At 35.3% G+C, this 23,188-nt stretch overlaps 1 protein-coding gene and 1 long non-coding RNA gene across 3 annotated transcripts in view; both read left to right on the top strand.

The window, feature by feature from the left end:
• Nucleotides 1–23,188, top strand: part of LOC131820557 (uncharacterized) — a 264,174-nt gene that overhangs the window by 77,954 nt on the left and 163,032 nt on the right. For both annotated transcript variants that reach the window (XR_009349693.1, XR_009349692.1), the window contains exon 2: nt 18,757–18,846. This is a non-coding gene — a long non-coding RNA (uncharacterized LOC131820557). The remainder of the gene's footprint in view (nt 1–18,756; nt 18,847–23,188) is intronic.
• On the top strand, nt 15,134–15,315 carry LOC131820556 (ATP synthase subunit ATP5MJ, mitochondrial-like). The gene is given in 2 exon segments (XM_059156239.1): nt 15,134–15,269; nt 15,272–15,315. Coding segments are annotated over 2 exon segments (180 nt in total).

Genomic DNA, 23,188 nt, shown 5'->3' on the forward strand with positions numbered 1-23,188 from the left:
TCACATGATCTAAGAATAAGAATATTGAGGATATACATCTATTTCTATTTTTTAAAGTGGGAGCCACCATCATTTAAGAAAAGAAGCAATTTGTTCAGTACTTGGTATAGACTCAGTATATACTGTTGGGACCCAGACTAGAGTAATTTGTTGAATTTCTCTGTACAACATAAAGGATAAATTTATTCCATTTAGTAAAAAAGGGTAAAAATCTGAGGACTGTGTGAAGGATAGCTAGGAAGATCCAAAAATTAAAGAAAAAAAAAAAAAAACAGCACAAAACCAATAGCAGCATGAATGAGAAAGGTTCTTGAGGAAAGAATATTTTTGCTGTGTGAATGACTGAAATAAATACACTCTTCTTTGACATTATAAAATTTTAATAAAGTACATATTATTTACTGATGTTTATTATTTTAGGAAATTTTTAAGATGGATTGAACTTAGGTAAAGAGCTTATATTTACACCTTTATAGTATCATGGTAATGTCAGGCGAAAAGCTAGAGGAAAAAGATTTGAGTTGGCATCAGGATTAACAGAGTTAATTCTTTTTAATTGAAATTTATTTTTGAAAATAAAAGTTTTAACTTAGCAGATGTTTTATAAACAACATTAGCTAATTCTGTAGGGTATTTCTCCCCTTAGAAATTCCTTTTCTAATATATTATAGACCTAATGTGTTATGGAACCTGCTTTGGGGAAGGGTGGATTCACAACCAAAAATGCATACCAACATAAAGAAAGGTATTTAAATGCAAATGGAATCTATAAATATTTATGGAAAATATAATCTACTAACTAACCCAGTAGAAATAGCTAGAACAAAGGGAAGGGTTTTATTTGAAATGTTTTGATTCTTTAAAATAAATGCCCACTAAAGACTTTTTGTCCTTCCCTTTATTTAGTCAATGTTATTAGTCAGAATAGTCCGGGTTTATGTAATAATAAATAAATCCTCAAGATCTTAGTGTTTAAGACAAGAAACATTGTGTGGGTATGTGTTTCATAGTTTGATGATTTGGGGAAGAAAAGTAATGGTATAGAGAAGTAGGGAGATAGGTGAATGAGAGTTGAATGACTCTTCTTTATGAGATGATGACTCTTCAGAATTCACGGTGCTTGCATGTTCTAATTCCACCATCTCTCAAATGTTCAGATAAGGAAATTTGGAAAACACATATTTATAAACAATTATACTATATATTTGCCTTACATCAAAAGTAGCAAATAGGGTGGCTAATGTCCACTGGCAAGAATAATTATATGACCCCATCTAAACATATGAGAACAAAGAAATGTACACAGATTTTTGGTAAGACTAAAGCTCTTTTGCCAAAATATTATTTTCTATAAGTTTTGGGAAAGAATTTTAGATGATCAGGAAATAAAGTGATCACCTCATCACTAGTTTGAACATTGAAGATTACTGCCTCTTACCATATTTTGGCATTAAATTCTATTGATCAGATTTTGACATTTATGAATAACTCACTGTAAAAGATAAATGAATTTCAAAGGGAGAGTTATGAGTGAAGGAAACTGTCACCCACCTGACATGCAAAAGTAGAAAATGGGGCATATTGAAATTATATACCTAATAGGAAATTCTTATTTGTTAGAATATTAATACATGTGGTATCACTTCATACGATGTAATAAAATATAAAAAAGCTTAAAAGTAATTTGAGGTTGGGACGCCTGGGTGGCTCAGTGGGTTAAGCCACTGTCTTCGGCTCAGGTCATGATCCCAGGGTCCTGGGATCGAGCCCCAAATCAGGCTCTCTGCTCAGCAGGGAGCCTGCTTCCTCCTCTCTCTCTGCCTGCTTGTCATCTCTCTCTGTCAAATAAATAAATAAAATCTTTAAAAAAAAAGTAATTTGAGGTTGATAACTGTTACATGTTATGTATATTATTGAAATTTATATATCTGAGTATTTTTTTTTTTGAGCATTTACTTTATTCAAAGCCCTATACTAGACACTGGGAATTAAAAATATCAAACTGCTGACATATTCTCCAAATATAGAAATTTACATTCTACTAAGGGAGATAAACAAAATATGGCCACTTCAAAAAAAAAAAAAAAGCAGATAAAAGATTGTCATATTAAATGTGTGGCTTTCAATGGCAAAATAAGAAACAGAACACTTCTGACCCAAGGAATTGAGAATTTTCCTGGGAAGAGGTTCTCCTGGAATAATGGTCAGATCATGTTAAGCAAACAAGTGTATGAAGATGTTATCTATAACGATATCCGTGGACAAATACACAAGAAGATAACTTTTCAGAAGATGTTTTGGAAGAATACATGTTTTGTTTAACTGCAGCATATGATAAGATAGAATAATAATATTAGCATTATTTTTTTTTTAATTTTTTATTTTTTATAAACATATATTTTTATCCCCAGGGGTACAGGTCTGTGAATCACCAGGTTTACACACTTCACAGCACTCACCAAATCACATACCCTCCCCAATGTCCATAATCCCACCCCCTTCTCCCAAACCCCCTCCCCCCGCCAACCCTCAGTTTGTTTTGTGAGATTAAGAGTCACTTATGGTTTGTCTCCCTCCCAATCCCATCTTGTTTCATTTATTCTTCTTCTACCCACTTAAGCCTCCATGTTGTATCACCACTTCCTCATATCAGGGAGATCATATGATAGTTGTCTTTCTCTGCTTGACTTATTTCGCTAACCATGATACGCTCTAGTTCCATCCATGTTGTTGCAAATGGCAAGATTTCATTTCTTTTGATGGCTGCATAGTATTCCATTGTGTATATATACCACATCTTCTTGATCCATTCATCTGTTGATGGACATCTAGGTTCTTTCCATAGTTTGGCTATTGTGGACATTGCTGCTATAAACATTCGGGTGCATGTGCCCCTTTGGATCACTACATTTGTATCTTTAGGGTAAATACCCAATAGTGCAATTGCTGGGTCATAGGGCAGTTCTATTTTCAACATTTTGAGGAACCTCCATGCTGTTTTCCAGAGTGGCTGCACCAGCTTGCATTCCCACCAACAGTGTAGGAGGGTTCCCCTTTCTCCGCATCCTTGCCAGCATCTGCATTTCCTGACTTGTTGATTTTAGCCATTCTGACTGGTGTGAGGTGATATCTCATTGTGGTTTTGATTTGTATTTCCCTGATGCCGAGTGATATGGAGCACTTTTTCATGTGTCTGTTCGCCATCTGGATGTCTTCTTTGCAGAAATGTCTGTTCATGTCCTCTGCCCATTTCTTGATTGGATTATTTGTTCTTTGGGTGTTGAGTTTGCTAAGTTCTTTATAGATTCTGGACACTAGTCCTTTATCTGATATGTCGTTTGCAAATATCTTCTCCCATTCTGTCAGTTGTCTTTTGATTTTGTTAACTGTTTCCTTTGCTGTGCAAAAGCTTTTGATCTTGATGAAATCCCAGTAGTTCATTTTTTCCCTTGCTTCCCTTGCCTTTTGCGTTGTTCCTAGGAAGATGTTGCTGCGGCAGAGGTCGAAGAGGTTGCTGCCCGTGTTCTCCTCAAGGATTTTGATGGATTCCTTTCGTACATTGAGGTCCTTCATCCATTTTGAGTCTATTTTTGTGTGTGGTGTAAGGGAATGGTCCAATTTCATTTTTCTGCATGTGGCTGTCCAATTTTCCCAGCACCATTTATTGAAAAGGCTGTCTTTTTTCCATTGGACATTCTTTCCTGCTTTGTCGAAGATTAGTTGACCATAGATTTGAGGGTCTATTTCTGGGCTCTCTATTCTGTTCCATTGATCTATGTGTCTGTTTTTGTGCCAGTACCATGCTGTCTTGATGATGACAGCTTTGTAATAGAGCCTGAAGTCCGGAATTGTGATGCCACCAACGTTGGCTTTCTTTTTCAATATCCCTTTGGCTATTCGAGGTCTTTTCTGGTTCCATATAAATTTTAGCATTATTTGTTCCATTTCTTTGAAAAAGATGGATGGTACTTTGATAGGAATTGCATTAAATGTGTAGATTGCTTTAGGTAGCATAGACATTTTCACAATATTTATTCTTCCAATCCAGGAGCATGGAACATTTTTCCATTTCTTGGTGTCTTCCTCAATTTCTTTCATGAGTACTTTATAGTTTTCTGAGTATAGATTCTGTGTCTCTTTGGTTAGGTTTATTCCTAGGTATCTTATGGTTTTGGATGCAATTGTAAATGGGATTGACTCCTTAATATCTCTTTCTTCTGTCTTGCTGTTGGTGTAGAGAAATGCAACTGATTTCTGTGCATTGATTTTATATCCTGACACTTTACTGAATTCCTGTATAAGTTCTAGCAGTTTTGGAGTGGAGTCTTTTGGGTTTGGCAATCCTTATATCAGATCAATTAGATTTTAAGCCAAAGACTATAATAAGAGATGAGGAAGGACACTATATCATACTCAAAGGGTCTGTCCAACAAGAAGATTTAACAATTTTAAATATCTATGCCCCCAATGTGGGAGCAGCCAACTATATAAACCAATTAATAACAAAATCAAAGAAACACATCAACAATAATACAATAATAGTAGGGGACTTTAACACTCCCCTCACTGAAATGGACAGGTCATCCAAGCAAAAGATCAGCAAGGAAATAAAGGCCTTAAACGACACACTGGACCAGATGGACATCACAGATATATTCAGAATATTTCATCCCAAAGCAACAGAATACACATTCTTCTCTAGTGCACATGGAACATTCTCCAGAATAGATCACATCCTCGGTCCTAAATCAGGACTCAACCGGTATCAAAAGATTGGGATCATTCCCTGCATATTTTCAGACCACAATGCTCTAAAACTAGAACTCAACCACAAAAGGAAGTTTGGAAAGAACCCAAATACATGGAGACTAAACAGTATCCTTCTAAAGAATGAATGGGTCAACCGGGAAATTAAAGAAGAATTGAAAAAAATCATGGAAACAAATGATAATGAAAATACAACGGTTCAAAATCTGTGGGACACAACAAAGGCAGTCCTGAGAGGAAAATATATAGCGGTACAAGCCTTTCTCAAGAAACAAGAAAGGTCTCAGGTACACAACCTAACCCTACACCTAAAGGAGCTGGAGAAAGAACAAGAAAGAAACCCTAAGCCCAGCAGGAGAAGAGAAATCATAAAGATCAGAGCAGAAATCAATGAAATAGAAACCAAAAAAACAATAGAACAAATCAACGAAACTAGGAGCTGGTTCTTTGAAAGAATTAATAAAATTGATAAACCCCTGGCCAGACTTATCAAAAAGAAAAGAGAAAGGACCCAAATAAATAAAATCATGAATGAAAGAGGAGAGATCACAACTAACACCAAAGAAATACAAACTATTATAAGAACATACTATGAGCAACTCTACGGCAATAAATTTGACAATCTGGAAGAAATGGATGCATTCCTAGAAACATATAAACTACCACAACTGAGCCAGGAAGAAATAGAAAGCCTGAACAGACCCATAACCAGTAAGGAGATTGAAACAGTCATTAAAAATCTCCAAACAAACAAAAGCCCAGGGCCAGACGGCTTCCCGGGGGAATTCTACCAAACATTTAAAGAAGAACTAATTCCTATTCTCCTGAAACTGTTCCAAAAAATAGAAATGGAAGGAAAACTTCCAAACTCATTTTATGAGGCCAGCATCACCTTGATCCCAAAACCAGACAAGGATCCCACCAAAAAAGAGAGCTATAGACCGATGTCCTTGATGAACACAGATGCGAAAATACTCAACAAAATACTAGCCAATAGGATTCAACAGTACATTAAAAGGATTATTCACCACGACCAAGTGGGATTTATTCCAGGGCTGCAAGGTTGGTTCAACATCCGCAAATCAGTCAATGTGATACAACACATCAATAAAAGAAAGAACAAGAACCATATGATACTCTCAATAGATGCTGAAAAAGCATTTGACAAAGTACAACATCCCTTCCTGATCAAAACTCTTCAAAGTGTAGGGATAGAGGGCACATACCTCAGTATCATCAAAGCCATCTATGAAAAACCCACCGCAAATATCATTCTCAATGGAGAAAAACTGAAAGCTTTTCCGCTAAGGTCAGGAACACGGCAGGGATGTCCATTATCACCACTGCTATTCAACATCGTACTAGAGGTCCTAGCCTCAGCAATCAGACAACAAAAGGAAATTAAAGGCATCCAAATCGGCAAAGAAGAAGTCAAATTATCACTCTTCGCAGATGATATGATACTATATGTGGAAAACCCAAAAGACTCCACTCCAAAACTGCTAGAACTTATACAGGAATTCAGTAAAGTGTCAGGATATAAAATCAATGCACAGAAATCAGTTGCATTTCTCTACACCAACAGCAAGACAGAAGAAAGAGATATTAAGGAGTCAATCCCATTTACAATTGCATCCAAAACCATAAGATACCTAGGAATAAACCTAACCAAAGAGACACAGAATCTATACTCAGAAAACTATAAAGTACTCATGAAAGAAATTGAGGAAGACACAAAGAAATGGAAAAATGTTCCATGCTCCTGCATTGGAAGAATAAATATTGTGAAAATATTAGCATTATTTATTAGTGGTAAATTGTTTAATACTTGCTCTATGACAGACACAATGACTTCACATATATTAATATAATTCTTACACAATTGTATCATATAGCTCTATTAATCTTCTCATTTATAGAGGACAAGTTGTGAGGTTAAGTAACTTTACAAGTTTATATGTCTAGTGAGTTATAGATCTGAAGTTCAAAGCCAAATTCTGGCTGGTGAGTCAAAAAAAAAATGTGGAAATGAATTTAGTATTAGATAGAATGCTTTGATTATTGGGCAAGGTACTTTTTTTTAAAACTTCATTTGGCACCTGTTGGTCTATATTTGGGTCAGATGATTATATCTGTTTTCTATTATAACAAAACCCAAACTAAGAGCAGTCTATAGGGTAATTGGAATAGGAAAAACCAAAAGGTTAGTAACAGCTTCTAGTTCTGAATTATTGTTAAGGTGATTTAGGAAAGTGCTAATGAAGTCAAAGAAAGAAGTGAAAAGCATGATTTTTGTGAAATAGACTCAAAAACAATATTCTGGGGGGAATATACTGCTAACCAGAGGAAAATAAATAAAGTATCTTTAGAATATCAAACACAGGTCAGAGTGGAAATTGTACTAATTTACATTCCCAATTAAGACGTGAGAATTAGGGGCACTTGGATGGCACAGTCGGTTAAGCATCCAACTCTTGGTTTCAGCTCAGGTCATGATCTCAAGGTCATGGGATTCAGCCCCATGTTGGGCTCCTTGCTCACTGGGAAGTCTGCTTGAGATTCTCTCCCTCCCTTTCCCTCTGTCGCTCCTGCCCCTGTGCGCTCTCTCTCTCTCTCAAATAAATGAATCTTTAAAAAAAAAAAAAAAAGGTGAAAATTAACATATAGACATTTAATACATATTTAAGGAAGGAAGAAAGTTTCAAAGGATCAGAGAAAGAGCAGAAGACAGGTAGACATCAGGAATAAAAGAAAGCTAGGAGTTCATCTGAGTAAAATATTTTTGTTTTGTTTTGTATTGCTTTATTTTTTTTTTATTTTTTAAAATTTCTTTTCAGTGTTCCAGAATTCATTGTTTATGCACCATACCCAATGCTCCACACAATACATGCCCTCCATAATAAGAGTATAATATTTTAAATAATAAAACATTTTGAAAAATCTAGCAGAATAACCAAATATAAATGCTTAGGATTTGGAATCACAGGAAAATACCTTTTAAAATACATTCAGACCTTCTTCAGTTTCCTGGCTGTGATGGGCAAGATTACTTGGACAGATTATCCTGCTAAAAGCAACTGAAAATACTGGATAAAGTATTTTTAAAGGATTTTATTAAAGGTCTAGTAAGGGATTATCAGGCCTGTATGTAAAAGAAAGTAGAGAGTGGAGCAACATAGCGCATTAAAACCCTGAAATCATTAATTAATGAGACAAATTCAAACTCACTTAGAAATCCTTTGGTTTGAAGGATACACAAATGAAAGCTCAACCCAAGGCCACCGAGGATGAGAAGAAGCCTACTAGACTTCCTGCTCAAAAGTCATGCCCTCAAGGTGTAGACTAGACCCAGGATCCCACCGCCTAAGAAGGTGCCTGGGAGGTTTTAGGAATTTTGTTTGTTTTGTCAATTTTGATTTTCAGTCATGGGACTCAAATACTGGCCATGCACTAACTTATGCAATCTCCAGTTAAAGACCTGAGATGGGAGAGTCTAGGATATACACGAAGAATAGAAAGCAGGCTAAAATACGAGTTACATGAATTGAAAGTAAAATGCCTTACATTTATACAATGGTTAAATAGCCCTTAAAGTATGCTTGTCAGATGTTAATTTCATCTTTATGATATTTTTATAAGAAAGTTTATTCCTATCAACACAAGTTGATAACTAGTTATAGTGCAGTTCAATCACATGCCCAAAGTCAGAGAACTAAACAGGATTCAAGCTGGAGGACAGAGCAGTATATTTTGACTCCAAGTTCCTCAATTCTTCAGTTAAACCAAATTCTTGAGTATAATCCTGGAAGAAGAGAAATCTTCATTTTACTCGTTATAATTATCATTCTTATTACTGGTAAATCTCTCTTTCTCTCTCCATATATGTATATACATATACACACTATATATGCATGTAGCATAAACTTATTATTATATATTGTATATATTTAGTATGTGACTACAGATAACATATACTATATATGAACTATATTGTATATAATATACTTATTATTGTATTATAATATAAGGAGTTCCATATACATTTATGTAGTTTATTATGGAATATATAAAATGGCAGTGAAACAAGGAGACAGTTTTTGCTTTGTGGGAATAGACAAATTATAAAATGAAGGCTGAGAAATCTTAACAGTTGGTGTAAATAAATAGTGTAGATTACCAATCAAATTCAAGCAACACAAGATAAAGGTGTAGCAAGAAAGCAAATTGTTGGCTAAGATAAGACACCCAGTGTATTGGATTGAAACCTACAACAGTCAGACAAGATGCATTATTCTTTCCACCTGTTCATTTCTGACTTTACAATATCAGTGGCTCTTCTCCTTGGAAGTGTGAAAGTCCCGTTGGTGGAATCTGAGGCCATAATTGAGGTTCTGCTTACCACACCACCTCTCTTACAGAACGGAAGGGAAACATAAAGGTACAACTGAACGCTGTGGTGGCAGTATTTGTTCGAGCAAACTATTTAGTTTACCCTGACCTTGACAAAGACAGCCAGGATGAAAGCAAAAGGACTAGAAAAGTTGGATTTGGGAGTAATGTGTCTCAAAAGATGACAGCTGTGACAGAGATTGGTGGTGTTTCAGGCAGAATTTTATTTAAAATCATGCCTTACCTATTTTTGTTTTAAATAAGAAATGCTTATGAGTTTATCTCACTATCTCCACCCCATTACTAGGTGTATGATAATCTTTTTGATGTGAATATTGTCCATAATCAAAACAATTTCCATACAATTTAAGAAATGTATATAATAAAGCTCTCTGATGATAAAAAAATAGCAGTTGAAGGCAGGTGTATTAAGGATATTATTTTAGCTTCATTAGTTTAAATGTGCTTATATCACACGGGGAAGGGAAAAAAAGATATATGTTACTAGATTTTTAGAATTTTTTTACATTTTTTAAAAACCTAAAGCTCTTAGTTTTATCAGTCTTACTCACATTTAAAAACAGCATTAACTTTTGCAATAACATCTTTAAATATGAAGGACAATGATGCATTTTACATAAAAGCTTGTCATGGTGTAACATTTTAAAATGCAGAATGGAAACCATTATGATAAGATGAATTACTTTCTCAAATAGCCCAATGAATGGAATCCAAAAGTTATTAAGAATGACATTGGTAAATAGTGTATTGGGGATTTTATTATACAATTTTAGTTTTAAGAGAGTGGTCAAATTTTGTCTGGTTTCATACATAAGACATCCAACCATGAAAATAAGTGCTGACACTGGATGCAGAAACTAATTAGGGTGTGGTTAATGGAAATAAGTCAGCAGTATTAATAAGGAGTCATCCAGATGAAAATTTCAATGTGTTTTGCTTATTTTTCTTACTCTTTTTAAGATTAGGTTCCATGACATTCACTGTAAGTGCAGAAAAGTGGAACATATTTCATATAGTCATGTGTTATTATTAGTCATCCGCAAATACTACTTGTGTCAAATTAACACACCCCATCATGAATTGTAATTATTTCAGACATTGAATCACCTTTTTTCATTACTTTTCTACTATGACCTTCACTCCAGTTAATCAAACCTGTCTATTCTTTTCTCTCTCTTTCCTTTATTCCTTCAATTCACCATTTCCCTAATGGTATATTTTTCACAATTCTGTCCCCCAAATCATGCCTTTAGTAAAATGCCTATTGTAATTTTTTGTTAGCTTGTTTGTCTTCTGTCGAATACCAAAAGGAGGTCTGTAAAACTGACCAGCTGTTTTTCTCCAGCTAACTGCCTAGCCTGAGCATGTAAGAGCAAGAAGCAAGAGAAAGGAGATGAATGAGGAAAATATAAAGGAAACTTGAGTCGAGTCTTCCATGAGGAAGTTGAACTGTGGGCATCTGGACACAGAATTTAGGAGCCATTTAACATGAATTTAAAAATGTCTGTGGGGGGAGAAAAAGGAAGCAGAACAAAAGAAGAGAATTTCAAATTGGTCAAAAAAAGAGAAATGAGAAAACCAAAGAGTAGGTGGTAATGTGAAAAAAAAAAAAATCAGCAAGATCATTCTTCCATCTGTGAAATAAGAAATAAAGAGTAAACCAGATTCAGAGGAAGCACTCTAGCTGTGGTGACAAATGTCAAAGTCGGGGTTCAGGGCTGGAAGAGAAGGGAGACAAGACTAGAAGGATTAGCATCTGAAAAGAAGTCCAAAGGGAAAGGAGAAGCTAAGTCTGAAAAAGCAGGAAGTTTATAGATGGATAATGCAAGAAAAAAGAAAATAAAATTGGATAGAAAGGAGGAAAAGAAAATATAAATGAAACTCAATTAGCAATTGATTAGATCAATTAGACATTGATTGGGGCTAACGGATGGTATTTTACGATTAAAAATATGAAAACATTAGATACAGAAGTCTTAGAAAAGAAATCAACTGCAATTAATATACATAATATTAAAAGCCAGATATTTGATTATATTTTTAAGTGTAGAGGTGCATGCCTTCACGAAAGTAAAGATCTCTAAATAGCTACAAAAGAAAGATTAAACAAAAGTTTTATAAACATCAGTTCCCTGGATCAGGGGAAATAGACCAAAACAGGTTATTGGTTGACAAGTGAGGTCATTTTCTATCTGTGACCAAAAATAAGTATGTAATATTTGAATGGTGCCTTACATACATAATAGAGAAAACTAATCAAGCAATTGACATTGTAAATAATGTTCAACCAAGAAATTTTGAAAAGACATTTTGTTCATGTCTTAAAATTAAGACCAACTCATAAGGAGAAGCAGAGCAAAATGGTTTGAGAAGACCTTGAGCTGTATGTAATAAGTCAAAAACAGTTTAGAAGTTTTAGAAGCTTTCAAAATAGAGATGTGGCAAGCAAAGATACAAGTTGAAGCTACGTATTCAGAAGTATGTGTTAATTTGTCTGCATGTGTTTTAATTGAAATAAATGCAGAGAAAAATAATCTATTAGGTTATATAAAGTGTAAAGGAGCATTTATGAATGTTCCAGCTACCGCCTGGGTGGCTCAGTCCTTTAAGCCTGGGATTCTTGGTTTTGGCTCCCGCTGTGATATCAAGCATCCGGAGATCAAGCCTGTGTTCTGTCTCCGTGCTCAGCAGAGACTCTGCTTAAAGATTCTCGTCTTCTGCCCCTCCCCCCACTTGCCCGCATGCTCTCTCTAATAAATAAATAAGTCTTTAAAAAAGTTCCAGAAACTGATGTGTTCCTTAATTAAATTATAAGTACAAATAGATAAATACAAAAAATTGCATGCATGAATATACATGTACTCATAATACACAGAAAGAGGAGAAATGACAAAGTCCATGATTTATGAGCCACTAACTTCTTTTAGCATAAGAGAGGGACATATCAGAAATATGCCATTTCCTAAGATATTGACATTATTCAAAAAATATTGTTTTATTGCAAATATTAATCCAAATATATTTAAACTTCTCTGTTTGATAAATATTAAGTATGCAACTCACCCCAATAGGTACCCATTTAGTAAAGAAAACATCTTCTAAAAGTCCTGATGGCATTGTGATCCTATTAGGAAGATAATCTTTAATGTAATACACTCAGCCTTTGTAGGGATGTATCTTTCTATAGTCTTTAGTTATGTATATAGACTCGGTCTAAACATTGATCTGTAACAATTGACTTAAACTTAAGACAACATAAACATAGGAAAACATACTTATTTATTCAGTAAAAATACAATAGGACTATGCTTTATTTCAGGACTGTGTTGTTCTGTTGGTCTGAATAGTCATTATTTGTTAACACTCCATTGTCTTGATTACTGTAGTTTTATGAAAAATACTGAAATTAGGTGGTTTGGTTCATTGATTTTGTTCCTCTTTTCAGAGTTATTTTTCTATTTTAGCTCCTTGGTTTTCCCCTCTTCTTTCTGCCTTGCTTGGATTAATTGAAATTTTTGAAATAACTCCATTTTATTTCCACTATTGGATTATTATTTATATCTTTTTTACTTTTTAAAATGGTTGCCCTTGATTTTACATAATCACTATTAGTTAATCAAAGTCTACTTTTAAGGAATATCACTTTCACATGTTGTTTAAAGACTACACATGATAGTTCATGGTACTCTCTGCAATCCTCATTATTCTCAAACATTTTATTTTTACAAATGGCATTGAAACACAATATATTATATTTAAATATTTAGGCAGATATTATCTTTTACAGCAATATATACAATTAAAATAATTTTTATTTTGTCTTTATTTTACTTCTGGATCTCTTTTATTATTTTGTATAGATTCATGTGTTTGCTTGAACCATATGTCTTGGCCAGAGTCTTAACATTTCTTATAATGTGAGGTCTGATGATAATCACTTGTATCATTAATTTTGTCTGGAAAATCTTTATTTCCTCTTCATGCTTCTAAAATTAAGAAACTTGATTTTTAGAGCAGTTCTAGGGTCACAGCAAAATTAAGCTAAAAATATAGTTTCCAAACCCCCACCCCATTTCTTGACTATCAACATCTCACAGTAGAGTGATATATTTTTTATCATCTACACTGACTCATTGTTAACAGTCCAAATCCAAAGTTTATATTAGAGTTAGCTCTTGGTGTTGTATATTCTCTGAGGTTGGATAAGTGTATAATGACATGTATCTATCATTGTAGTCTCATACAGAATAATTTTACTGTCCTAAAAATCTTCTGTACTCTATTCATCCCTTCTTTTTTAATCCTTGGTCATCATTAATTTTTTTTTACTTTCTCTAGAGTTTGCCTTATCAAAAATTCATAAATTGTAATCATGCAATACATAGCCTTTTCAGATGAGCTTTTTTTTTCACTTAGTAGTATGCATTCCAATTTCCTCCATGTCTTTTCATGACTTGATATCTCTTTTCTGTGCTGAATAGTATTCACTTCTCTGGACATACCTCCACTAATTTACCTACTCACATATTAAAGAGCATCTTGGTTGCTTCCAAATTTTAGCAATTATAAATAAAGCTGCTGTAAATATTCATGTGCAGATTTTCATATGGCTATAACCTTGCAACATTTTTGGGTGAATGCCAGAGAACACATTGCTGGATGATATGGCAAGATTATGTTTGGTTTTATAAGAAACTGCCAAGCTGTCTTTGAAAATAGATGTACCATTTTTCATTCTAATCAGCAGTGAATGAGAGTCCCTATTATTCCACATGCTTGCTAGCAGTTGGCATTATCAATGTTCTTGTATTTTAGCTGTTCTGATGGGTATGCAGTGTTATCTCATTCTTTAAACTTGTAATTCCCCTATGACACGATGTGGAGCATCTTTTCATATGCTTACTTGCCGTGTGTGTGTGTGTGTTTTGGTGAGATATCAGGATTATGCCCATTTTAAACTGGGTTTCTTGTTTTCTTATTTTTGAGCTCTAAGTGTTCTTTGTATATTTGGATAACAGTCCTTTATCAAATGTCTTTTACAAATATTTTCTCCCACTCCGTGGCTTGCCTTCTGATTATTTTTGGCATTGTCTTTTGCAGAGCAAAATTTTCCATTTTAATGAAGTTCAGCTTCTCAGTTATTTCTCTCATAAATCGTGCCTTTGGTGCATCTAAAAAGTCATCACTCTAACAATTGTCATCTGCATTTTCTCCTATGTTATCTTCTAGGAGTTTTATAGTTTTATGTTTTGCATTTAGATCTGTAATCGATTTTTAGTCAGCTTTTGTGAAGGATGTCAGGTCCAGATCCAGACCTTTCTTTGCATGTGGATATGTCCAGGTGTTTCAGCATCTTTTGTGAAAGAGACTGTCTTCTCTCCATCCTATTGCCTTTGCTCTGTAGTCAAAGATCAGTAGATCAGTTCATTGCATTTGTGTGGATTGATCTCTGGACTCTCTCTTCTGTTCCATTGATCTGTATGTCTGTTCTTTCACCAATACTGGCTTCATTATTGTAGATTTTTATTAAGTCATGAAGTTTAGTATCTCAGTCCTCTGCTTGTTCTTTCCTCCGTTATTGAGTTGCTATTCTAAGTCTTTCCCTTCTCTGTGTAAACTTTAGAAACAGCTTGTGGATACCCACAAAATAACTTGCTGGGATTTTTATTGAGATGGCATTGAGTCGTGATCCAGAAAATAGAGAATTCATTGAGAGTGTTGTTAAGTTTTGCAGAAAATATGATAACTAACTTGAGATATAAAGGGAGAGCAGGAGCTAGACAGGTAAACAAGGAGGGGGAGAATGTATCTTTTAGGCTGAGTGCATCGTATGTGCCAGGCATTTCTGTATTATTAAGGCAGATAAAAAGCCATCCCGTTTTCACCCATGAGGTGACATTTCCGAGATATTGGCAGTGCGAGTTGGAGCAGCCTGAGTTGGGGGTCCTGCTCTGAGATGTTTCAAAGCCTTTTTATAAATGTCTGGGTACCGCTGATGCTCTACTATACCCAAGTTTACTGGGAGATTTGGGTAGGAATTGGGTTAATTGGCTTTGCCATTTATAAGAGCAGGAGTGCTGATTAAAGAAGTAAAGGTTGAAAGCTCTGAGTCCTGCACCTGCTTGTGGTCATCATTAACCAGCTTTATTTGGAGTACACATCAGATGGAACGTCAGTCTGGCTCTATTCTCAGGAAGCTCCAGTATGTGGGAACGTGAAGCATCACTCTGTACACTTGCAGATGGGCTGTTCCTTTTGTGGCATAAATAAATGCAGTTGTAAGGTGCACCACTACCCCCTGAAAAAATCAATCCCACTTTCAGTAAATTTATACTGTACCTTAGGAAATAATATTTGAAAGCCTAAGATTCAAAATGAAGCTGCAGACCCTAGGACCATGAAATAACAACAATAATACTTCTAAGAAAATGTCTTCAGTCCAAGCATTGTGATTGGGAATAGTGGAGCTTCTCAGTAGGTCTCCAGCAGCCCAAGATGAGGCTCACATCAAAAGCAGTGTCATGGGACGCCTGGGTGGCTCAGTTGGTTGGGCGGCTGCCTTCGGCTCAGGTCGTGATCCCAGCGTCTTGGGATCGAGTCCCACATCGGGCTCCTTGCTCGGCAGGGAGCCTGCTTCTCCCTCTGCCTCTGCCTGCCTCTCTGTCTGCCTGTGCTTGCTCGCTCTCTCTCCCTCTATCACTGGCAAATAAATAAATAAAAAATCTTAAAAAAAAAAAATTAAAAATTTAAAAAAAAAAAAAAAAAAAAAAAAAGCAGTGTCATGATGATATTTACAAGAAGGAAAATCTATATTTTCTTAAAGAATGAAAGTCTAAGTTTTGGGTAAGATTTCTCTGCATAGAGAATGTACTAGCTCAACATATCTTAATTTATCCAGCTGCATTTAAGGTGCATAGTAAATAATTTCAACTACTGTAAATAATTAGTTCTTATGCTAGGAGAGAAAGGAATAGTTACAAAAAGCTGGGTATGAGCAGGGGTGCAAGTTGTGAGGGGAAAATGCCATGGTTTTAAAATGTATTACTTAAACAAAAACTGGCAGAGAAAGAAGTAATTTTAAGATTCCTCTTTGGCATCTGAAATTTATGGGAAAGTTCAGAACTCTTACTAAGGAAAGGGCTAAAAACATAGAAAGTGGGGAGAGAGAGAGAAAAAAAGAGGGAGATGAATGTTAGCTTTAATAGAAGTCTTAGAAGACACTAAAATAGAGGCACTATGCATAGAAAACACATACTGGAATATTCTGAAGAAAATACTTGGAAAGCATGAAGAATATATGTTAGGCTGAAGCCAAAAGAGGAGAGAAGCATCCTGTGCTTCAACTTACATTGATAAGTATGTAGGGAAAGATTGAAACTGTGAGTGGAAGGAAAGAAAATGTTACAAAATAGAAAGACATGGATTGCATGAAAGCACTTAGAGCTCTTTTTTTTTTTATTGCTAATGATTGCTGACTTGGTATATGTTTATATGTAAAATGTTGATGAAAACTAATCACTCTATCCAACATGTGGAAAAATTTATTTTCAAAGTTAACAAAACTGTTGCTGTTTTGAAACTAGTTTAGAAAAAAAATAACTACTTTAGAAAGAAGATACAAAATCTTTTCAATAAAAATGTGGTAAGGATAAATGAGATGTCACTGCAGCAATTTTTTAATAAAAATCTGTGAGGATAAATGAGATAATATACTGAAAGTACGATGAGCATGTTATACAAAACAAAATAAAACAAAAACCAAAAAAACCCAACACTATATAATTTATTATATTCTTATTATGATGGAATTTTCCTTACCTGTTAATCATTGACTCCTTCGTGTACATATTGAAAAATAGAAGATGGGTGCTAAGACTTTTATATAATTATTTAAATAAGATTTATATTATTTAATATTTAATAATTTATATAAATTAAATTATATATTTTTATTTAGAAGTAATATTGTGTTGCAACAAGTAAACCTACCATTGGCAGAACTGAGTAGTGGATATTAGAGTATTATAATAATTTTGTTCAGGTATAAATTCATCAGTGTACTATTTATCAATAATCCAAACACTCCATTGTCAATTTTAAGGAAGACATCCTTTGTTTATCCGAAGGGAAACGTGGTTTATTGACTTAACATTGAGGTATGTTACAAAGTACATACTATAAATTTACAGGAGCAGGCCTACAAGCTGTTATTAAGTATGCATATTTACTCAATGTGAAAGCATGTTACCATATAAAGATCAAGTTAGAATAGGTAGAGATAAACTTAATTAAGTCATTTTCACCTTTTATGAATATAGACATGAAGTGTGGTCAATAAATCTCATTGTCAGTGCTACCTAAATTTGAGACAAAACATGATCTTTGTTCAAAAATAATACACAAGGGGGTCTGGGTGGCTCAGTGGCTTAAAGCCTCTGCCTTCAGCTGAGGTCATGATCTCGGGGTCTTGGGATGGAGCCCCACATCAAGCTCTCTGCTCAGTGGGGGCCTGCTTCCTCCTCTCTCTACCTACTTGTGAACTCTCTGTCGGTATCAAATAAATAAATAAAATCTTTAAAAAAAATAATACACACAAGAAAGTATCAACAATATGAGCAAAGTAGAAAAGTATTATGGTTGGGCAATGTCAGTCTGAGTTGTAGTTATTAATTACATTTAAATCAAAGTCACTGAATTTCACTTCTCTTAGTTTTTAAATGTAGAATTACAGATACTGTGGCATTTTTCATCAGTGATGAAGATCATCTTCATTCTTATAACTGTGACACATTTTGGGTTAGAAAAGCAACACCATCTTTTCAAATGCTGCCTCGGGTTCTCATTGGAAGTAAATTAGATCTTCTTTGGGCTGGAACACTATTGTAATAAGTTGGCGATTAACACCTTTGTGACCTGACAGTTTTGTTGTTGTAGCTTTTAAGAGAGGTGGGGAGGAGCAGTGGGAGAGGGAGAGAGAATCGTAAGCAGGTTCCATGCCTAGTGTAGAGCCCGAGGTGGGGTTTGATCTCAAAACCCTGAGATCATGACCTGAGCCAAAATCAAGAGTCAGGCGCTTGACCAAATGAGCCACCCAGGCGCCCCCAGTGACCTGACAGTCTTAAGTAAAGCTTTCAACATTGCCTTGCACCTAAATTCAGGTAGTACTTTATTCTGAGATCAAATGCTCACTAACAACTACCCTGGGGTAGACAGTAAAAGGTAGTGGTGAAATGTATTAGAGACAACCCCAGGATTCATTCCCCCTCTTTTCCCAAGATAGCATCTAATATCCCAGATGCCAGTAACAGTTTAGGATGTGACAATAAAAGAAACTTCCTGTGACATGTGTCTAGGAAATATAGCAGAACAGAGCTGTGTGTGGGCTTTGGAAATTGACTGCAAGGATTTGAAGGCCGGCCACACTGTCCTCAGGGAAGCTACTTAACTTCTCTGTGTTTCGGGTTCCTGGTTCTAAATGTGGATAATCTTTGGGTTGGTGTGAGCAACTGTAGGTAGGTTTAGGGGCTCCAGGTTCTTCTGTACCCCTAAAACCAGCTTTGTTTTACTTATCTTGTTAAGGGGACCAACCACTGCCAAGAGAACTCCCCAGAAGCCAAATTACTTCAAGACCCTTGTCAGAGCTCTTGTTGCCCAGGAGGACCAAATGAGGTAAGAAGCAAATGTGACTGAAACCTAGTGAGAAAGAGATCAAGAATAGTAAGTAAGGTCAACGCCACTCAAAAGAGCCTTAAAGACCTCCCTTGTTCCTATCTGTCTTTATCATGTTGTTATTGCTATGTGAATGACTATTTCCTTTACTCTTCACAAACCCATGTTTGTAATTACGTTCAAGATTTGCCTCCTTTAAGAAACCTGTCTTGACTAGTCCGTGATGCGTATATGCAAATTTAATGTATGATTTCTGTTGTGTGCTAGGTGATTCTCAAATGCCATAACTTTTATTCTTAAATAGAGATGCATATATTCTTAAATAAAGAAGCTGGCTTCCACAGGATTTTAACTCCTCTAGGGATACAATCTGTGCTTTCCTGTTTATGCCCAAACTCAGGGTAAGGTGTTGCACAGATGTAAAAAACTCAAGGGTTTGTTAAATAATGCTATGAAACTTTTACCATCAGCCACTAAAAGGAGGTATTCTAGTTTCCTTCCCTATACTCCTTGTTTGCATTCTTTCCCGGACTTTCCATCAATGCATAGTTTCCCTAAGAGAATTTTGTCTGTGTGTTCTGAAGCCAAAGAACCCCTGATTCCCTACAATTGTTTATGTTTCCTCAGGAAAATGTAATTTGTACTGATATTTTATCAGCTTATTTTTAGTGTGGAAAAGAAATATTCTGAAGGGTAGAACTCCAGTCTACAATATTTTACTTGACATCAACATGTTTATAGTAAAGGAGCATTTTTTAAAAATTAAGTATTATTTATCACATTATTTATTTAAGGAACTTTACAGAAATAATTTCATTATAACACCTGGTACTAGATGGATTTCACTTGGGCTTAATATAGATTATCTGAAATCTTTTGCCCATATACTCAGTTGTCAATTCATGCAGCTATATTTAAATGAAAATTTGTGGTTGGAGGGAGGCTCAGTATCAACCGGAGTTGTTGTACAGCTGTTGCAAGCCCTCAGCTGTTTGCGCTTTTCTGTTCCTTTCTATCCAGAGAAAAAGAATGAACTGCTCTTGGGTCCGAGAGAGAGCATCTCTATTTTACATTTCATTATGTGGGCTATTTTTTAGCAGAGGAGTTAAATGCTAGCTGCCTGACTTTGCTGCACTGGACTAAGATAATTATTGGTATTCTGCAGCTGTTCGAAGAGCATTTTTGTAGACAAAGTGTGAAGAGCTGTAGATTTCCATTATTTTGTCAACAATCTATGATCAAATAAGATCATGTGCATAAGAATATAAAGCTCAAGAAATGGAAACATAGAATTCTGTTTCCTAGTAGTATTGAAATACTAAGAATAAGAAACAAAGAAACAAAGTTCATCATTCATTGAGCATACCATTAATCTTTAAGCTATTTTGCTGTAAATCTAAAATTTTAAGAGATATATTTTTATCTTTCCTTTATCTGTATAAATGGAAACTGCCAATTTATCTAAAATAAGACACAATAAAGTCCTGAGATGATATTTCCTCGTTAAAAGAAGCATGATTTTTAGAATAAAAAGTTCTTGAAGCTAAGAATGTTCTTTTAAAAATAAGAATTTATGAAATTTTCAAAGCTTACTAGGCTCTTAGAAATATGCAAAAAATGTCCTTTAAGAAATATGCAAGAATTTAGAACTATGCAAGAATATGCAAGACCTCTATTCAGTCAATCCTAGTGGTGAAGAGTAGAAGGATCTAAGGTTAGAAAAGAGTGTGAAGCCAGATTTTGAGGGTCCTAAGATGCAAGCTTTGCTAGTAGAAGTTTATCCTCTTATCTGCAGCGAGGCTGGGAAGGCTCTGCATCAGAAGAGTAACAGTGGGGAATAAAAGGCAGAATGTTAGGAAAATTTTAATGCTGAAAATGTGCAAGAGAATTAGAATTGGAAGGAAATACCCAAGACTGACATCATATTCGGAAGTAAATGCAACAATTAACAACTCTTAACTAGCTCCTTTTAGGAATAGTTCTCTCTTGGCTTCCACAATACTGAGATTTTCTGGTTCCAAATCTACCGTGTCTATGTGTTTTTCAGGGTGTGACTCCCCCCCCGCCCTGTGTGTGTGTGACTATTACGCACTTCTCACTGCTCTCTGCCTTCCTTCCGTCCCCTCCCTGTAGGTTTTCTCTCCTCTCTCCACTCCTTTCCTGTCTGGATCTCCCCTCGCATCTTCTCCCCATAACCTTCTTCCTTACCCTGATCTTCCAGTTGTCTCTTTTTCTCTCTCCTTCCTCTTCCTATCCATCTCCCTTCCTCTCTTTCAGTATATCTATATCCATATCTATACTATATCTATACTTATATCTACATTTCTACCATTTATTTCCTTCTGAATTGTTTGCCAGTAACATGCCTCCCGTATCAGCGCTACCTGAACAACTACTCAATCGATAGCTCTGGCTCCTGAGAAATGCACTTCTGTGGTCTTTCAAATTATAAATTGCAATTCCCCAAACCAAAACACAGAATACCAGTACTCAGTTAGCTCTCTTTAAAAAATAAAGCTCTGGGGCGCCTGGGTGGCTCAGTTGTTAAGCATCTGTCTTTGGTTCCGGTCATGATCCTGGGGTCCTGGGATGGAGCCCCATCTCCAGCTCCCCGCTCAGTGGGCTGCTCCTCCAGGAGCCCCTGCCCCTGTTTCTGCAAGTGTATGCTCACTCTCTCTCTCTCTCTGTCCCTCTCAAATAAATATATAGAATGTTAAAAAAAAGAAAAGAAAAGAAAAGAAAAAAGTAAAAGCTCCTTCTGGTATGTCTGACTTACCATGTAACCTTGGCAAAATAGTAGACCTCCATGAATTATAGATGTCCCATCTGTAAAATGAAGAGAATCATAATGCCTATATCCAAGTCTTCTATAAAAATTAGATTATTAATATAAAGTGAATAGTCCTCTCCCGTGTATAAACTCTCAAAAAATTTGGTCTTTCATTATTTTATAGTGTGCAAATAGAATAGAGAACAATTTCCAGCTTCTCTGGTTTCTATTCTCTACCTCAGGGTTCTGGCTTTTACTTAATGATTGGTTTTACTCACAAATTACACAGATACTATCACTTCCTAATTAGAAATACTATAGAAGGTGGATTCAACTTAACACTGGATAAGGCAATTATATGCCTTATTTTATTTTATTTATTTATTTTTTTTAAATTTTATTTATTTATTTGACAGACAGAGATCACAAGTAGGCAGAGAGGCAGGCAGAGAGAGAGAGAGGAGTTAGCAGGCTCCCCGCAGAGCAGAGAGCCCCATGCGGGGCTCGATCCCAGGACCCTGGGATCATGACCTGAGCCAAAGGCAGAGGCTTTAACACACTGAGCCACCCAGGCGCCCCTATATGCCTTATTTTAAAACTAATATTAGTTTACCTCTAAAATTACTTCATCAAGGTTTTTTTTTGTTTGTTTTGTTTTGTTTTGTTTTGCTAAAAAGATATGATATTTTAAAACATAACCATTTAATTTCCAGAAATGATAAGTTATAGACTGTTAGGTATATAAGACTTAGAATAATGATATAAAGGACAAAAAAAATCACACTGTATTGTGACTTAAATAAACTAAAATAAATAACAATAAAATAAACTTAAATAAACTTAAAACATTCTGGAGTTTAAAGTATTTTCTTAGATATAAACTTGGAGAGGAATATAGACCAACTGTTTTTTTTTTTTTCTATTTTTTTCAGAGGTGAAGAATGATTATTCAAATTATTCTTATGTTTTTTTTAAGATTTTATTTATTTATTTGACAGAGAAAGATCACAAGTAGGCAGAGAGGCAGGCAGAGAGAGAGGGGGAAGCAGGCTCCCTGCTGAGCAGAGAGCCCGATGTGGGGCTCGATCCCAGGACCCTGGGATCATGACCCGAGCCGAAAGCAGAGGCTTCAACCCACTGAGCCACCCAGGTGCCCCCAAAATATTCTTAATTTTTATTAACTACTTACTAAGTATATTTTAATGAGGAGTTTATATTAAACCCCCCAAAGTTAGAAACAATATAGGATAAAAAATTTCAAAGCTTTAGTTCAATACCAAATAAGTACATATAACTCATAAAAATGCTGTGTATGACCTAACTATGGTTAAGTTATCATTCATGCTCTGTCCCAGTCTCTTGGAATACTTGTCTATCTTGAGTTTTAGATATTAGTTCAACCCTCTCCTTTTACTATCAAAGGAGCAAAAAATGGGGACCCAAAAAAGGTGAGTACTTGTACCAAAACCACCAAGGTACTTAGTGTCAGAATTTGAAATGGACCTCAGGTCTCTTGCTTCAATTTGAGGTGGGTTTTTTTGTTGTTGTTGTTGTTGTTGTTGTTTGTTTTTA

The sequence above is a fragment of the Mustela lutreola genome, chromosome 18 (genome assembly GCF_030435805.1).
Source record: "Mustela lutreola isolate mMusLut2 chromosome 18, mMusLut2.pri, whole genome shotgun sequence".
Classification (NCBI taxonomy): Eukaryota; Metazoa; Chordata; class Mammalia; order Carnivora; family Mustelidae; genus Mustela; species Mustela lutreola.